We start from the raw sequence: 15753 nt of genomic DNA on the forward strand, positions 1-15753 counted from the left end.
CACAATAGATAGAAATATAGAGATACGTGAGAGATAATAGATGGATGATGGATGGACAGACGCAAATCCTTGTTGAGCTATGTACTAGAAGCTTTAAGCACAGAATTGTCCAAAACTAAGCCAAGCATGGGAAGAAGGGAAGGGGTGGGAATGGGATAGGGGCTGAGTGATGTGTGCATGTATGTCTATACAAATTTTTACCCCCATTATGATGTATGAATACACTGGACCAATTAAAAAATTAAAAAAGAATTGTCCAAAACTACTCTTTGACCGTATAACTCACACCAACAACTTCTCCTTATAATGTTGATTCTAAGATGGAACACTGTTAACAAATTCATTTCACATTTTTATTTTGCATTAGAGCAAGACCTTATTTGTAAGTATTCTTGCTAGCAGAGAGAGGCAGGCCAGGCCTGAGGAGGGCTGATGATGATGATGATGAAGATGATGATGATGATGATGATGATGATTTTTGTTTTTATTGAAACATGGTCTCCCTAGGTTCCTGGAAGTCTTGCTACATTGCTGAGGCTGGCCTCAAACCCATGGTCCTCCTGTAACAAGCTCCAAGTACTAAGATTAGAAGTGTGAGCCACCAGGCCTGGCTGAAATAATATTTTTAGTACTGATAAAATGAGATAGCAGAACTTACATTTGATGGCTGGTGCTCATCCTATGTAAAATTTCCCACATCTAGTTTCAAAAGACAAAAGTGTAATTAATCACGATGTGGACGCATCGTCATGCACTCCAATCTTGCTCCCTTCAGAGGGGCTGGTCAGAAGCCTTTCATCAGAGATACTCCGAGTGACTGCTGACATCTTTGGGGCCGGGGGGTGCACTGAGAAAATTACATTGACCTTTCCAGGACATCTACCAATCCTGCAAAGAATTATCTGCCCATGATCTGGAGGCCTTCAGATATAGAATCTGACATCCCTGCCCTTGACCTTCGGGCTGGTTCTCAGTAATTGATGGCACCCGCGGTGTCCGAATGCCCTTCATTCTAGCAGGATTTCTGACTCATTCTGAAGCTCAAAAGTGACCATGCTCAGTACTTCTTTATTGGCCTTGAGGCTATATTCAGGCCCGGAGCTACACTCTCGTTTATAATAGCGCATTTAATGTCCGTGTCATTTTAATTCCAACCGCACGTTAATAAAGTCAGGATGACAGCCACCCGAGCCCTGGGCTTGAATCTTCTCCCCCGCACAATATATTGCAGTTTGTTCGGGGCTGTCAATGCCAAGTCGCACCAGCTTTGGCTCCTCGGTCACTGTGGCAAAGAGGCTAGAAGTGGATGGGCCTGCTGAAGGATGGACAGCCAGCATGCACACCATTTCTCTTTGTTTCAAATTTCAGTCATAGTGGGGCTTTGCAGGGACCTTGGGTTTTCTTGAAACTGATTATGAGCAGGCAATCTGCAGATGCCGACATTGGCTACTTCACAGCCTGTAATGGAGCGCGCCCAGTGACCCTCAGCATCTCTAACTGGTCCAGAACGGCCAGCTCCTCTTCCAACAAGCCCTGTCCTTCCCGAAGCTGCCGTCCTGCCTGGACATCTCTCCAGCCAGACTTTGCCTGGGTTTCCAGGTCGGTACCATGTGTGCCTGTCAATGCAGGAGCAGAGAGGCTGGGACTGGGCCTGAGGAGGCTTTGCTGTGCTCACTGCCCCAGAGCTGGGGGCAGGCCCTGAATGCCAAGGAATGACCCTGGCAAGACTGAGGCAGTCAGAAAACACAGAGACACACTGGGCTCGAGGAGTCCTGCTAATCTGCTCCTTTCTTGACACAAAATTTTCTAGGAAAAAAAAACATAAGCAGCTTTATAGAACCAACTAAAACTAATAAAGAAAATGGCTTTTTTACACATCGTTTTTTTTTTTTTTGCAGTACTTGAGATGGAACCCAGAGACATTCTACCTCCAAGATACAGTCCCAGCCATAATTTTTATTCGTTTTTTTTTTTTTTTTTTTTTGAAACAGGGTCTCACTGAGTTGTAAAGAGCCTTACTAAGTAGCCAAGGCTAGTGGCAAACAATAGTCCTCCTGTCTCAGCCACCAAAATGCTGGGATAACAAGCATGCGCCACCATGCCTGGTTATATATCGCTTTTTATTAACATTCTTAAATCTATTCAATGATTATTATTATTTTTTAGTTCTGCAGATTGCACCTAACGGCATTCTACTTCCAATTATATTCCTCATTCCTTTGAATTTCTTTCTTTATTTTTTGAAACAAGGTCCCACTAAGTTGCCAAGGCTGGCCTCGAACCTGCAAACTTTCTGTCTCAGCCTCCTGAGTACTGGTATTGCAGGCATGGGCCAGAGTACTAAGCTTCCACAAACGCACACTGCACACATTGTACCATAAGCCAGAAAGAAGTAATTTTCTGGCACATTTGCATTCAGGCCTGACTCTTCTCTACAAGATTCCTCATAAAACCAACATTAAAGCTCTGGACCATTTTGATGGCCCCAAAGTCTTCTGGGCTTGGGGCTTTTGCCTTGTCGATGAGACAGGTTCAGAGGAAGACAGTATAAGTTACCTGTGACAGCTATTTCCTTGTTGTTATTACTTTGTCTATTGTCAATCGGCAGAAGATGCACTTCCACAGAACCAGCCGTGAGCAGGACCAGCCACAGCCATACGTTCATGTCCAAGGAGACCAGGGGCATCTTCCATGTGCCACAGATACCAACTGCCCAGGTGAGTTACTCACCGGGCTGCAGGTAGCTTGGTGTCAGAGAGATGGTGGATATAGAAGGATGCAATGTGTACATGTCATCGACCTTGGCATGGCCCCTTGGGTGGCTCCATCATAAACCCAAACCACAAATGTTTATAATGTGTTTCCTCCCTTTTCACAAACTTGTGCCAATACCTTCTGGTCAGAAAAGTTGTGGCGAGTTTCAGGAGAGAAGGAAGTACGAGGTGTCTCTCCCAAAGCTCTTAACCACATGCATACTCCACCTTTCTCTCCTGCTTCTTCATTTAAAGCTATCTTTATCCTTCAAGTTGCATCAGCTATGAAAGTTATCAATAAGCAAGAATTATGGGATTAGAACTGTATCTAAAATAAATGCAAATACACAATATCAGAACTCCCATGAGGAGAATATAATCCACCTGAGGATATAAAACCAGCCAGAGGGCGCAGTCATAATGCAAACGGCACTGACCCCGCAGCAGGTCCCCTCCCTGGAGTCCCGCCTCGTGCGTGGTCCTGCTCAGAGTGCCCAGTGCTGACCTGCAGCTGTGCTAAAGGCTTCCCCTGCCAGAGGGAAGGCTTTTAGTCTCTGCTCTAAAGTGGATGGCACAAAGGAGGCTCCTGCAGACCCCGCCCTTCGTCTCCAGCCAACGTGGTTCTTTACAAAGGACTTTGTTTCCCTTGTTCTTTCGGTCTATGCCCACAAATTCTCTACTCCAAGGGTCTTTCTATAACACTTTAGAGATGGCCTTGATTGTGGGCCTCTCAATTTAGGATCCATCCTTTAAAAATAGAAAATATTAATGAGATATGTGTCATCCAGGGCGGTAGGATGCTCCAGCCGGCCAGCGGGCTGCCTTTCAAAGGATTCTCTGGGTCAGTTGGTGGCATCGGACACCTGGTTCTGTCGGCATCCCCAAAATAGATCCATCTCATCGGAGGGCCCCTGGGACTTCAGTGTACTGCCGGCATGCCAATTTCCTAATTTAAAATAACTAATGGAGTCAGCCCGTGCACCACAATCCTTATGTCCACATCAATAAATCATCCTACTACTACTGAGAGAGCTTCCTTGACATGCAGTTCATAGCGAGGACATTGCCTGGTAAGTGTGGGCTCAGAGCAAGGAAGTTAATTAAATAAAGACAATATAGAGAAAAGGGAGTCAGCCGTCACCTCCAGCACAGCCAGAGTCTTCCTGGGGACTGGACCTCCACAGGTGCGTGCTTAGGATGGCCTGCCAGACACATCCTGGGTGGTCCCTGCTAAGCTTCCCTCTGTAAGGTCCACAGGTTTGTTTCCTTTATAAGTAAGTGAGGTTTGTCACTAAATCCATACCTCTGTCCTCCTCCAGAAGTAAAATGGTATGGAATTAGGAAAGTAACTTTTTCTTTTGGCCATCCTGGTAAGTGTGACTGAGGGAGATTTCTTCAGGGGTGGGGTTTTATAAAGGGTACTGACCCTGAACATTTAATTATGAGTGGCAACCACTTTGTAGCAAGCCCCTGTTCCAAAAATAAAATAATAAAATAAAATAAAATACAGCTGGGAGTGTAGCTCAAAATAAAAATGACTCTGGATTTAAACCCAATATTCCCCACAATAATAGATCTGGATTTCAGTTGGAAGATACGGATTTGGGTCCCAACTATACCACACCTGGTATGAAACTGCAGACCCCCGCTGGGGATGTGGAGACAGTGCGTAGTTTGTAAAGAAGAACAAAGGCAGGATTGCCAAGCTGCTAAAGTTAAAAGGTACATGAGAGTTTGCTGAAAATATTAAAGGGGATACGAGGACTGCTTCTATCCATCTCTCAAAACTATAGCATGTTTATTAAGCTATCGGTGAACTCTGTTTACATTGTCTAATCGACCCCCACGCATATTAATTGTGGATAGGAAACACTTAAATACTAATTTCCTGAAGTAATGCAATTAACTAAAGAGAGGCAGTTACAAGCCACTTCAAAAGAGTTCTTGCTTCTTTACATCTTTTAGGGATGAATACGCGATTCAGGTACTCAATCACGTTGCGGGAGCTGGGGATTTCTTAAACTTAATTACTTAGTGTTTGATCCCAAGAATTCAGCGGGAAGTTAATATTATTGTGATTGTATAGCCCCCGGCACCATTAATCCCACATTACAGAAATATTTTTTCTCATGTGACAGTACAATCCAGCGAGCAAAGCTCCTGTGTTTATTCAGGTGGACAAAAGGTGTGAGGGGCAGGGGACCAGTTCTCTGCCAGGGGGATCTTCCTAAGAGCCGCATACCAACCATTATGACATCGATTTCTTCTGTGTTTAGAAAGCTTGTGTTACTAAGTGATTAACAGATTCATATCAGTCGAAGATGCCCATAAGCAGATGAACCGAATCCAGAATCCAGCCAAACCAGGCAGCTGTTATCCAGGTCAAGTACTTAAATCACTCCCTTTAAGAAGTGGTGATAAGAACATAATCTACCGCATCCAGTGTTATACATTTGTGTGGTGTGTTGTATGCATATGATTAGATATAATAGGCATTCAAAAACTACTGCTTCTATTTATATCAAATGTTCACTCCAAAACTTTCATATATATATTCATGTTCATATATATTTTGACGGTGTAAGCCATACCACAGGTAATATCATTCAGCCCAAAAGTTGTTAAATGTCAGAAGACATTTCTTTTTTCAGGTCTAGCTGTTTGATTATTCAAATATAAATATACCTAAATAGATACATCGTTCGACGGTGGTTTCTACTAATATGTTTAAACTTACTGCTTGGCCAACAGCATACAGTATTGAAATGCAGTAGGTGGCTAGACAAGAAAACCGATACGTGAGACGTCACATAAGTGACCTAAAAGTTGTGCCCTGCAGAACGGAAAGGAGAGCGCGAGGAAGGGCCGCGCGGCTTACTGGTGTAGGTGAGCTGGAATCCCTGGTCGGTATCCGAGCTGTTGGTGTTGAACTCCAGCCACAGATGATTGGAGGTGCTGTTGAGGATCAGCCCCAGAAGCTCGTTTCTCGTGAAGGTCCCCAGGGGCCGTGATGTGCTGTCTTTTCCATCATAAACCTAATGAAAATTCACAGTATGAGTCCTCCGGTTCCCTAGTTCCATTCATAAGGCCGCAATTTATTTTAACAATGAATTTAAATCTTGTATGCTTTAAAAAGTTATACAGTTTACAAAAAGCTCAATGGATAATGTGCTAAACAATCTATTTTCTTTGAGTTTTAGCTTTACCATTAATATGATTACACAAAAGATCCCGTTTGTAATTCAATCTTTTTAGATTCATCAACTTGAGAGCCCATTCTATGTTTACTTAAAATTAAATAAACATATCTGTGCCTTCCCAGGCTCTGTCATCGAGTCTGCATTCCTTTCCTAATCGTCAGTTAAAAGGTGGAAAGGAAAGGGTTTTAGTGTCCAATGTCTTCTCTGGCTGGTCAACACTGTAACAGAACATTTCTCCCCTGCAGCCTCGGACCCTCCAGCTTGAAGGCATGCACAGCAGAGCTGACAGCTCACACCTGTCACTCTGGAGCCTGAAAAGTCAGTCTTGACTGCAATAAAAGTCTCCCACCAGTCATAATGGGAGCAGAGATGTGCCATCTTGCCCTGAACATCTTATATCTGACATTGGCTTCCAACGTGTTGTGAGACCTGCGTGGATATATGAGCTGCAGAAGTAGCAGCTCATCGGGTGCAGCTCTGAACAGGTGCTTGTGAGGAAGAGGATTCCTCCAGGAGTGCTCACCTGGAGGGAGGACAGCCTTACCTCGATGGCGACTAGGTCAGACTGACTCAGGCCCGTGAACCCCGCCCCATGGCACTTCTGCTGCTGATGTCTTGGTGCTTACTTGGTTAAACACATCTCTACCCCAGAAGAACTCAGCATTAGACACATCCATACCCTAGCAGAACTCAGCATCAGACACATCTATACCCCAGCAGATTCCAACACCTGAGGGTTAGGTGAGGTTTCTTGGTTAAGCTCAGCAGGAAAGGCCAAGCCATCACCTGGTCACTAGATTGCATATAGCTTTTGTTGTTGTTGACATATTTTGTTTATATATTTATTGTTTTGTAGTATTGGGTGTGGAGCCAAGGGCCATTGTACCTCCAAAGATATACTCCAAGCTCTATTTTTTTTTTAAATAGGGTTTCACTATGTGACTGAAGACCTCAGTAGGTTGCTAAGGCTGATCTCAAGCCTCCTGTCTTAGCCTCTCAAGTACTGGGATTATAGGCATGGACCATCGGCTTTTTTTATAAAGGTTTATTGTAAGTAATTATGTTATATTGAAAACATTCAGTTATTCAGTTATAAAAAGGACCCCAACTAAACACAGTTCCTCTGAGTGCCTGAAGGTCTTTGCAATGTTGAGCCACCCCAATTCTTTTTTTTTTTTTGGTGGTACTGGGGTTCCTGGAAGCCCTTCTACCTCTGGGCTACATTCCCAGACCTATTTTTACATTTTTATTTGGAAACAGGGTCTCCTAAGCCAGCACGCGCGGCTGGCTTCTAACCTGCATCACGTGATCCTCCTGTCTCTGCCTCCCAAGCGTGCGCCACCACGCCCGGCTACACCACCCCAATTCTGTCCCCTCTCATAGTGGTTAAGTACAGCTTCTCCTCTCCTCACTCCATAGTCCACACATACCTACACATACCCATAAAAAAGAAAATACCTTTAGAAAAAGTTAATTTTGTATATGATTACTTATTTCATTTTAGTGAAACAAACACACTATTCAAGTAGAATCTGATGTACTCTAAATTCCTACTTAAAACAATAACTTATTATCACAGGTTGTTGCTCTAAAAATTATTGTTTGGTTTATAATGGGGCTTCATTAAACATGGTAGGGGTTCTGACACCCAGAATCTCAGATCCAGAGGAATCTGGTTCAAAGGAAATACCTCCAGGCCGCTTTCCCCAGGAAGGCCGTGGAGTCCACTGTGTGCCAGGTTATTTTCTGTATTTTATAGAAATCTGCAGAGCTAGGTAGATCTGTGAGTGTACAGCTAAGCCCCTGCTCAGTCCTGGACACCACCCCACGCAGATCTATGGGCCTGGCTCTTGCAGGGGCCTGGACCTTGCCCTCCAGGCAGCACCACCAGGTAACAAGAACAGCTGTGACCTGTAGTGAATGGGCTATAACATCAGTAACAGGCAGCTGGGACGGCGCACCATGCCATGCTCCTGAACAGCGCTAGTGCCTTGTGTCCACAAAGGCACTTGGTACCTTGTTAACAGACATCACAGATGAACATGACACTCATGAATCTCTGCATGGTCAATAAACCTGGGCTTAAGGCTCGCACAGATCACCGAGGTAGCAACAGCTGGGTAGCAGAACAAGTCAGAGACGTGGTTTGTGTTTGTGTTTGAACCACGCAGAATATGCTGGGTCTGAGCAACATCCCCTCAGTACAGCTGCTCATGCAGAAGCAGTTGGACCCTTAGGGACCTTCAGTTCTTAGAATAGCCCTCTAGATCACACACTTGCTTTGTACAAGGCGATGCTCTCTGTACTGTGCACTCTCCATAGAGCCTGGCCTCTCATGGGTACCATGTGTTCACGGGGGTGTGTAGCCACGTTAGCAGAGGATCAGGCTCGAAGCATCACGTGGGATCCTGGCAGGCCATGGTGCTGAGGAATCTGGAGACATCTCTCCCTGCTCAAGCATGCTACCTGGGGCTCTTCACTCAGTGTCTCAATGAGAGCTGCTTCTCCACATCGCTGATCATGTGCACAGAAATGCATACAATAAAAACGCAGTCTTCCTTACCGACCCATGGCAGGAGGGAAAGAGCGACAGGAAGAGCATTGTGCTTCAAGGTGGAGACCACTTATACTGCATCACTTTCAACACTGAGGTGTTTATTAATGTATTACACACACACACACACACACACACACACACACACAGCCTAGAAAACACCCCGGCATTTTATTTGATTGCCAGCCTCCCTGCAATGAAAGGTGGTAAGCAAAAAGCAATATTTATATTTGCCTGTGTTACGATCAGCACATTTATACTGCATGAAATAAAAATAAGCACACGTGCCGGCCTGCCTTCTGGCCTCCCCAATAATGTTTACCAGCATTTTCTCGATGTAGACTCTCCAGTCACTAACCTGTACCAAAACATTGTTATGAATCACTTAAAAGTTTGCCTTCAAGGTTTACTGACTTCTAAATGTGAGGTTATCAAAGAATCTAGAAGGTTATTACCTTGGAACTAACAATAATTTTTAGATTATCAAGAATGTGCTATTCTCCTGGCTGAAGACCGATCTTTAATTATAGTCCTTCCTCTTGTCAGCATGAGCTTTCAAAACACTATTAAAATAAAGAAATAACTAGGATAAAACCACCCTACTAAATAATGACATTGAAAAGTAATCGACCTCAGACTTGAGAGGAAAGAGGTGCTTGGGTCTCTAAGCGTCTCTTGACCTGCACACACTTCTACTGAGGTATGCTGGAACCGCAGGGGCCGGTTCAGACAGCATGGCCAACCCACTGCTCCCTCTGTAGGGGCTCCTAGGATTTTCTCTGAGCTTAAAGTGAGTTGAAACTCTTGAGTCTGAGATGTGTCCACTATTGTGTGCCCCCTTGTAGGTGTGAAGATATTTGAAACCCCCTGGAACTTCAGAAAGGAAATTAAGCAGAATGACCTCTCTGTACCATAAATCAGCTTCATGACCAGCTCAAAGTGCCCATCTCCCATAGAGAACAGGCAGCTGGACCAGACGACTTCTAGCATCTGCCTGGATTGCTCAGAGCCCCTCTCGTTTGAATGCCCTTGGGCTGGGAGCAAATGGCCACTTTTCTGCCCCTGGGAATTGAAACACCCTGGTTTCTGAAAATAGTTACAGAAGACATGTGCCTTATCTTAGAAACTTTGGAATTAAGCTGTTTCCACCCAGAGGTGAAACTGTATAAATCAAGGCAAGATCTGGGTGAACGTATTAACCATGGCGGCCTCAGCTTTTCCCTAGCTCCACCTCTCCACGTAGGTCTTGCCTTAAGTTCCAATGACAGCGGCTGGCCCTGCTTTCTTTAACACATTATAACCCTCCCACTTTAAGTGTTGTGGCCACGTACAAAATTGAGAATGAAGTGTTGGATAGGGGTCTCCTAGTTTAATTATCACAAATGGGCACAATGCTAGACACATCCACATGTTTTATTACTTCTTTTTCAAAACAGCCAAAAATATAAGTGTTGTTGATTGTTCTTATACATAAAAAGGCTAGCTGACTGGGGTAGCACACACTGGGTAATCCCAGCATTTTGGTGGCTGAGACAGGAGGATCGCAGTTTGTGGACAGCCTCAGCTACTTAGTGAGGCACTTTGCAAACCAGTGAGAACCTGTTTCAAAAATAAAGAATGAAAAATATGGCTGGGGGTGTAGCTCAGAGGTAGACTGCCCCTGAGTTCCATCCCCAGTATCACACACACACAGCAAAGCTAAGTACCTAAGTACCGAGAACATCAAATAATTTGCCCGAGACACATAAATGAACAAGATTAGATCTAGGTTTATCCACAAAGTTAGTTCTAAGTCCACAGAAACTTAACTTGTACTTTATTACACCATTATCATACCAGTTGCATAAATATATATTAACAAATTATATGCATACAGAGACATATCAGTATATATCTATGTAAGTAGATAGGTAGATCAATAAATGGATGGATATATAGAAGGAAAGGTATATGATAAATAGAAGGATAAATAGGTACATGGAATTTGATAATGATTAGAATAGATAGATAGATAGATGGATGGATAGATAGATAGATAGATAGATGATAGATCCAGGACAGGTGCATGATAGGCTGTAGACAGATGAATAGGTAGGTAAGTAGGTAGATGAAGGCTACAATGGACAGATGACTGGTAAATGGGTAGATGTCAGATATTTTGAGAGGCAAACCAGGATTACAGTGTTAGAGAGCCTCTTTTACCTTGAGACTATCTCCTTCAAATAGCTGGAAGCTTCGTGCTCTGAGGTGGATCCCCTTGCCAGCTTCCGTCTCTATTTTATAGATGCACTCATGGTTATTATCGTAATTGGATGGAAAATTTGGAGACAGTAATGTTCCTTCATTTCCTTTGACACTTGCTCCACATTCAGCTAAAATAAACAGGACAGCAAAAAAGAAGATTCAAAAACGGAATTGCTGATTTTGATAGGTTAAACACTTCAACATTATGACTGCCCTCTCCTCTACCAAGGCACGCCTCTCATTAATGCACCTTATTTTTTAGAAACAGATTAAGTGACTCCCTTTTAGTATTTTATCACTGGACAAAAGAGAAACCCATTATTTTTAATATTTTTAATATCTCCTTATTTATTTTAGTTGAATGCCCTTTTCTATGCGGGAAGCAGCATACTGTCAAATATAAAGACCACAAAGCAGAATGGTTGGCTCTGGACACCCGGCTCCCTTGCTGCTCCACTGGGTGGCCATGTTTACATCTGCTTGTCTCACTTTGTCAAATGAGGTTTCCCAGGTACTTTCACGGGCAAATTACATGGCTAGACCAATGCAATTTCCCTGCACTAATATATAATCTGTGGAACCAGTTGGATGCATTCAAAGGGAGCCTAATGATAGACAGAACCAAAGAGGCTTCTTCTTATAGGTCATAGCCCTGGACTCATTTGTATTTATTCTGGGCATGGGAGAACATTTCATGGCATTCACTATACGCCTCTCTTCTTTTCCTGGTGAAAGAAGAGGACGATTGACTTCCATTTCTAAAATTCTGCAAAACAAAATACTCAGAATGAAGGTAAAAGCATCAGCAAACAACTCTTTCAGTCATCCAAGAAAGTTGCTGGGCTCTCAGCATATTTTCCCATCTATGAAAGTGAAGGGTTTTGATTGAGAACCCTTTCAGCTCTAAAACTCCATGAGGAAAGTGATCAGGAAGGGAAGTTACTCTATACGCACAGACAAATTTGTGCATGTGAATGCATGGCCAGACATTTGGGGGCTTCTTCATGAATCAGCTTATTGTCCAAACTATTCAACAAGCAGGGTTATCTCAACAACTCAACACAGTGAGTCTTAAGGAAGAAAGTGGGTTGAACTGAACGTTAGCATCAGTAGAATGCTATGCACATTATAGGAGGGAGAAGGGAATGAAACATGGTATTCAATTTGAAGAGTGTTGCTTAAAGTATCCTCTGGCTTCTGAAGGTAGCCCGTGCATGCGCCTGCCTCAGAGTGGACTCTTTCTTTGGCAAATTGAAGATCAGCCACATATCTGTGATTTAGGCAATTAAGATGATCAGCTGCATAGCTAGCCGTGATTCTCTGACCTACTGGCAGAAGGCTACTGCTATACACATGATGAAGCTGTGATGTTTGTCCACAAGGACGGCAGTAGAAAAAAATCAAAGAGCAGCTCACAAAGGACCTGTGCTTGGCTCTCCCCTCTCTACATGCCTGAGGCCCACAGGTGGGTTTGGATGGGCTTTGGTTGAGAGAGAAATTCAGGGAATTGAAGACCTACTGAAATGACAATGAGATCCTGAGCTGATGATTAAAAAAAAAAAAACTATAGTAATATGAAGCCAGGCATGGTGGCACACACTTGTAATCTCTGTACTTGGGAGGCTGAGACAGAAAGATCTCAGGTTAGAAACTTAGTAAAACCCTCTACAACATAGTGAGACCCTGTTTGCAAATTTTAAAAAAAGTAAAATAGGGTTGGGGGTGGAGCCTAAGCAGTAGAATGCTTCGAGGTTCAATCCTCAGCACCAGCCCCCAAATTTTAGTAATATGTATGTTCATTTTGCATGTATTCTATGTTAATTTAATTATATTAATTTTAGTATTATCTTTAAAAACAGCTGTAGGAAGACAAATGCTGAATATTGGACTATCACATGTTAGCAATTTAGTGATTTTCAAAAATTCTCAGATTACAGAAAAATGGCTTCATATCTTAAATTCAAGAAGAAATCTACATGAGTAATATCCTTTGAAAATGACAATAATTCATAGATACTCGGTGTCCTACTTGACTATTCTTTCTTTCTTTTTTCTTCCCAAAGGAAAACAAGCAAACTTAAAACCAGGAGAGTAAAGCGATGTTTCCCCAGGTCTATCCCATGGATGAAGTGAGGGACTTCCAAATATTGAAAGGACTGGACTCAAAGAATGTGAAGGAAGAAATCCTTGAATTTTGATAACTAGAAAATGGACATAAATCACAGTTATTACAAATTTTACTTTAAACTTGGTAACGATCAACAGAGGAATTCTTTTGGAAATCAAAGTTAGATCCTTTAATCTACAGGTTTGAAAAAAATCAGAAAATGGAAAATACAATATCTACTAATACAGTGGCAAGAAAGCCATCTTAGAACTCCATTGTAGCTCTGTTTCATGGCTGTGATAACTGGGGCTGTGTGTTCTGGGCACCCCAGCCTTGTGTAGTATGTGCAAGCCTTGGGGGTCTAAGGAGCTGCAGGCAACCCCAGGCTCACACCACCAGGGGTGCTGCTGAAAGTTGATGGGGTCCTGGACGCTGGTCATCAGGACATGTTCTCAGTCTTCTTTTTCCACTGCGTGAGGCAACCAGGGTAAATGGAGGCTTGGAGGAGACACAGGGTAAAAAAGAAACATGACGGGCACCACGCCCACACATTCCCAGAGCTCTATGTTCCTGGTACCTATGAAAGTTGTTAGAGATGGCCCCGCCCTGTGTCCTCAGGGAGTCCATCACCAGCAATCCATGCCAAAGACAAGTCCGGGTCATTCATGGGCCATCCAGGCATCCATGAGTCTAATTCCAGATTTCTGCAAGGGAAGTGGTGTCTGTCTCTTACAGACTTAGGAGTATCAAATTTTAAAGGTTAATTCAATCCATCATGATATATCTGATGCCTAACCTATAATAATGATATTTTTATGACTCTTTTTCCTAATTTCTCTCCATTCCCTGGCTTATCAATACTCACAGTGGCTTTAGGTAGTAGATGAATAAACGTTACTTGTAGAGTAGAGACCTGGTATGGGATAACTCATAACCCAAGTGGTGTTCCCAAGGTCACGTGGCTAACACTGGGAATTACGGACTGGATATAAGCTGTGAGTACTCAGAAAGAGAATACCATTTTATATCCTAAAAATACTGAGGACATGTAGAGTAAGTTAGTCATAATAATGCTTATAAGCACTCAGGATGTGATGAATGATAATAGCTCAACCTTCTAGTAGAGAGTGTGCTTTTAAGGACTCTTAGTTGAAATGCGTCATCAGTTAACTGCAGCTCATGTGTGCTAGCACATCAGAATACAGCCAGGTGGTCATTTCTCACAGTCCACCAAGAATCTAGGGCTGCAATAAAGAATGTGATACAGTTAGCCTCGGAGAATGGGAAATCCACCAAAGGAAGGAACTGTGTGTGTCTTTTTATTAGCATGTTAATTGGAGACTAATATTTAAGCACACATAAAACAAATGGTGGTCGTCTAGTGCAAATCCACAGTGTGTGAAAATACTCACTGCAAAATCCATTGCCCACTTGCAATGTTTTTTCTATGTGTCTGGACCCACTGTTGCTTCAGCTTGCAAAAAAGAGGAGCAGAAACCACAAGCTCTTCTCCCACGCTCCCGAATCCTACTTCCTATCATCCCTCCAAAGGACTGTCCTACAAGGATGAGAGCAAGTCCTCCTCATAACCTGAGACACAATTCAAATGTCTCAGTGAGCATGCAACACTAACTCATTGAATAAATATGTCCCTGCAACTAAACCTAAGTATATGTAAACAATCTACTTAAATATGCAAAGACAGGACCTCATTGTCTAAGGCAGTAAGGATCAGGACTCGGAAGACAGGATTTTTCTCCAAGAGAATAAAATTCTATAGTGTACAAACTTGGTATATTAATTATAAAAATGAACATAATACATATATTAGACAATACACATGGAAGTAAAACATGTTTAATGTACACCAGATTACAAACATATACATAGAGTATCCGTTGTTACTATTTAATTGATATTTGTATTGTGTGTCTTCTTTAAAGACTTTCAGATTATTGTATAATTTGACTGTTACTTTTCCATCTTTCCCAAATTTTAAAAAGCTGCTTGTGTGTGACTTGATGCAAAATACTAAACATGTGTTGTTTTCATTATCACTGCTCCTTGATTCTCTGTGAAAGTCACTAAGGAAACGGGACATTTTAAAGACAGAGTGTCATTCCCCAGGGTCTCTTGAAGGCTTCGGGCACTAGTATTCAACTTGGTGTGCAGCAGGGTTGGCGCCCTCAGAGCCATAATGAGGGGCGGTGGAGGGTGCAGAGAGAGAAGGCCTGAGAGGAGTCTCAGCTGGGAGAGCACGGGTTGTCCATGTGGGAGACCCGCACACATGGCGGGGCAGAACGTCTTGGGATGGACCCATGGCCACCTGCTACAGATACAGCCCTGCCAGACTGCAGCATGTGTGTGGGACCTCTGGGCCATGCTGAGACATCACTCAAGTAGCTTGTCCTGACAGAAAGCATGTTTGGAAAAGAGGAGCTGCCCTAGGAGAACAACTTAACCTTAGAGGCTGTGATGGAAATCGCAGTGGGGATGGGGGAGGAGGATGGAACAGGGGAAGAAGGAAATTCCACAATGTAATGAGCACAGTCACAAACAGCAAAGTCCATCCCAAAGCAAACATGAGGAGGGAGGGGGAGGGAATGGGGTGGGAACTGGGGAAGGGCTAAAGGAGTGATGTGTGTTCATGCCTCTGCCATGCTGCACTCCATTAAGATGTATGACCAATAAAAAAGTTTAAAAGGGAAAAAAGGAGAAGAGGGACTTGTGAAGAGGGACTGCCAAGCCAATTTTAGAATTCCAAGAATAAGCCGGGCGTGGTGGCGCACGCTTGTAATCCTCGCGCTTGGGAAGCAGGGAGACAGGAGGATGGTGCAGGTTCAAAGCCAGCCTCACTGGCTTAAGAAACCCTGTTTCCAAATAAAAACATAAAAA

The 15753-nt window shown here is 43.2% G+C and overlaps 1 protein-coding gene across 1 annotated transcript in view; it reads right to left on the bottom strand.

Annotated features, from left to right (window-relative positions):
• CSMD1 (CUB and Sushi multiple domains 1) overlaps positions 1 to 15753 on the bottom strand; it is a gene marked incomplete at both ends in the record, with an annotated part of 1592168 nt that overhangs the window by 264853 nt on the left and 1311562 nt on the right. Inside the window, 2 exons of the mRNA XM_080710482.1 lie at positions 5632 to 5788; positions 10710 to 10879. Of these exons, the coding sequence (XP_080566608.1) occupies positions 5632 to 5788; positions 10710 to 10879 (327 nt within the window). The remainder of the gene's footprint in view (positions 1 to 5631; positions 5789 to 10709; positions 10880 to 15753) is intronic.

This window comes from Muscardinus avellanarius (genome assembly GCF_963383645.1).
Source record: "Muscardinus avellanarius genome assembly, chromosome: 14".
Taxonomy (NCBI): Eukaryota; Metazoa; Chordata; class Mammalia; order Rodentia; family Gliridae; genus Muscardinus; species Muscardinus avellanarius.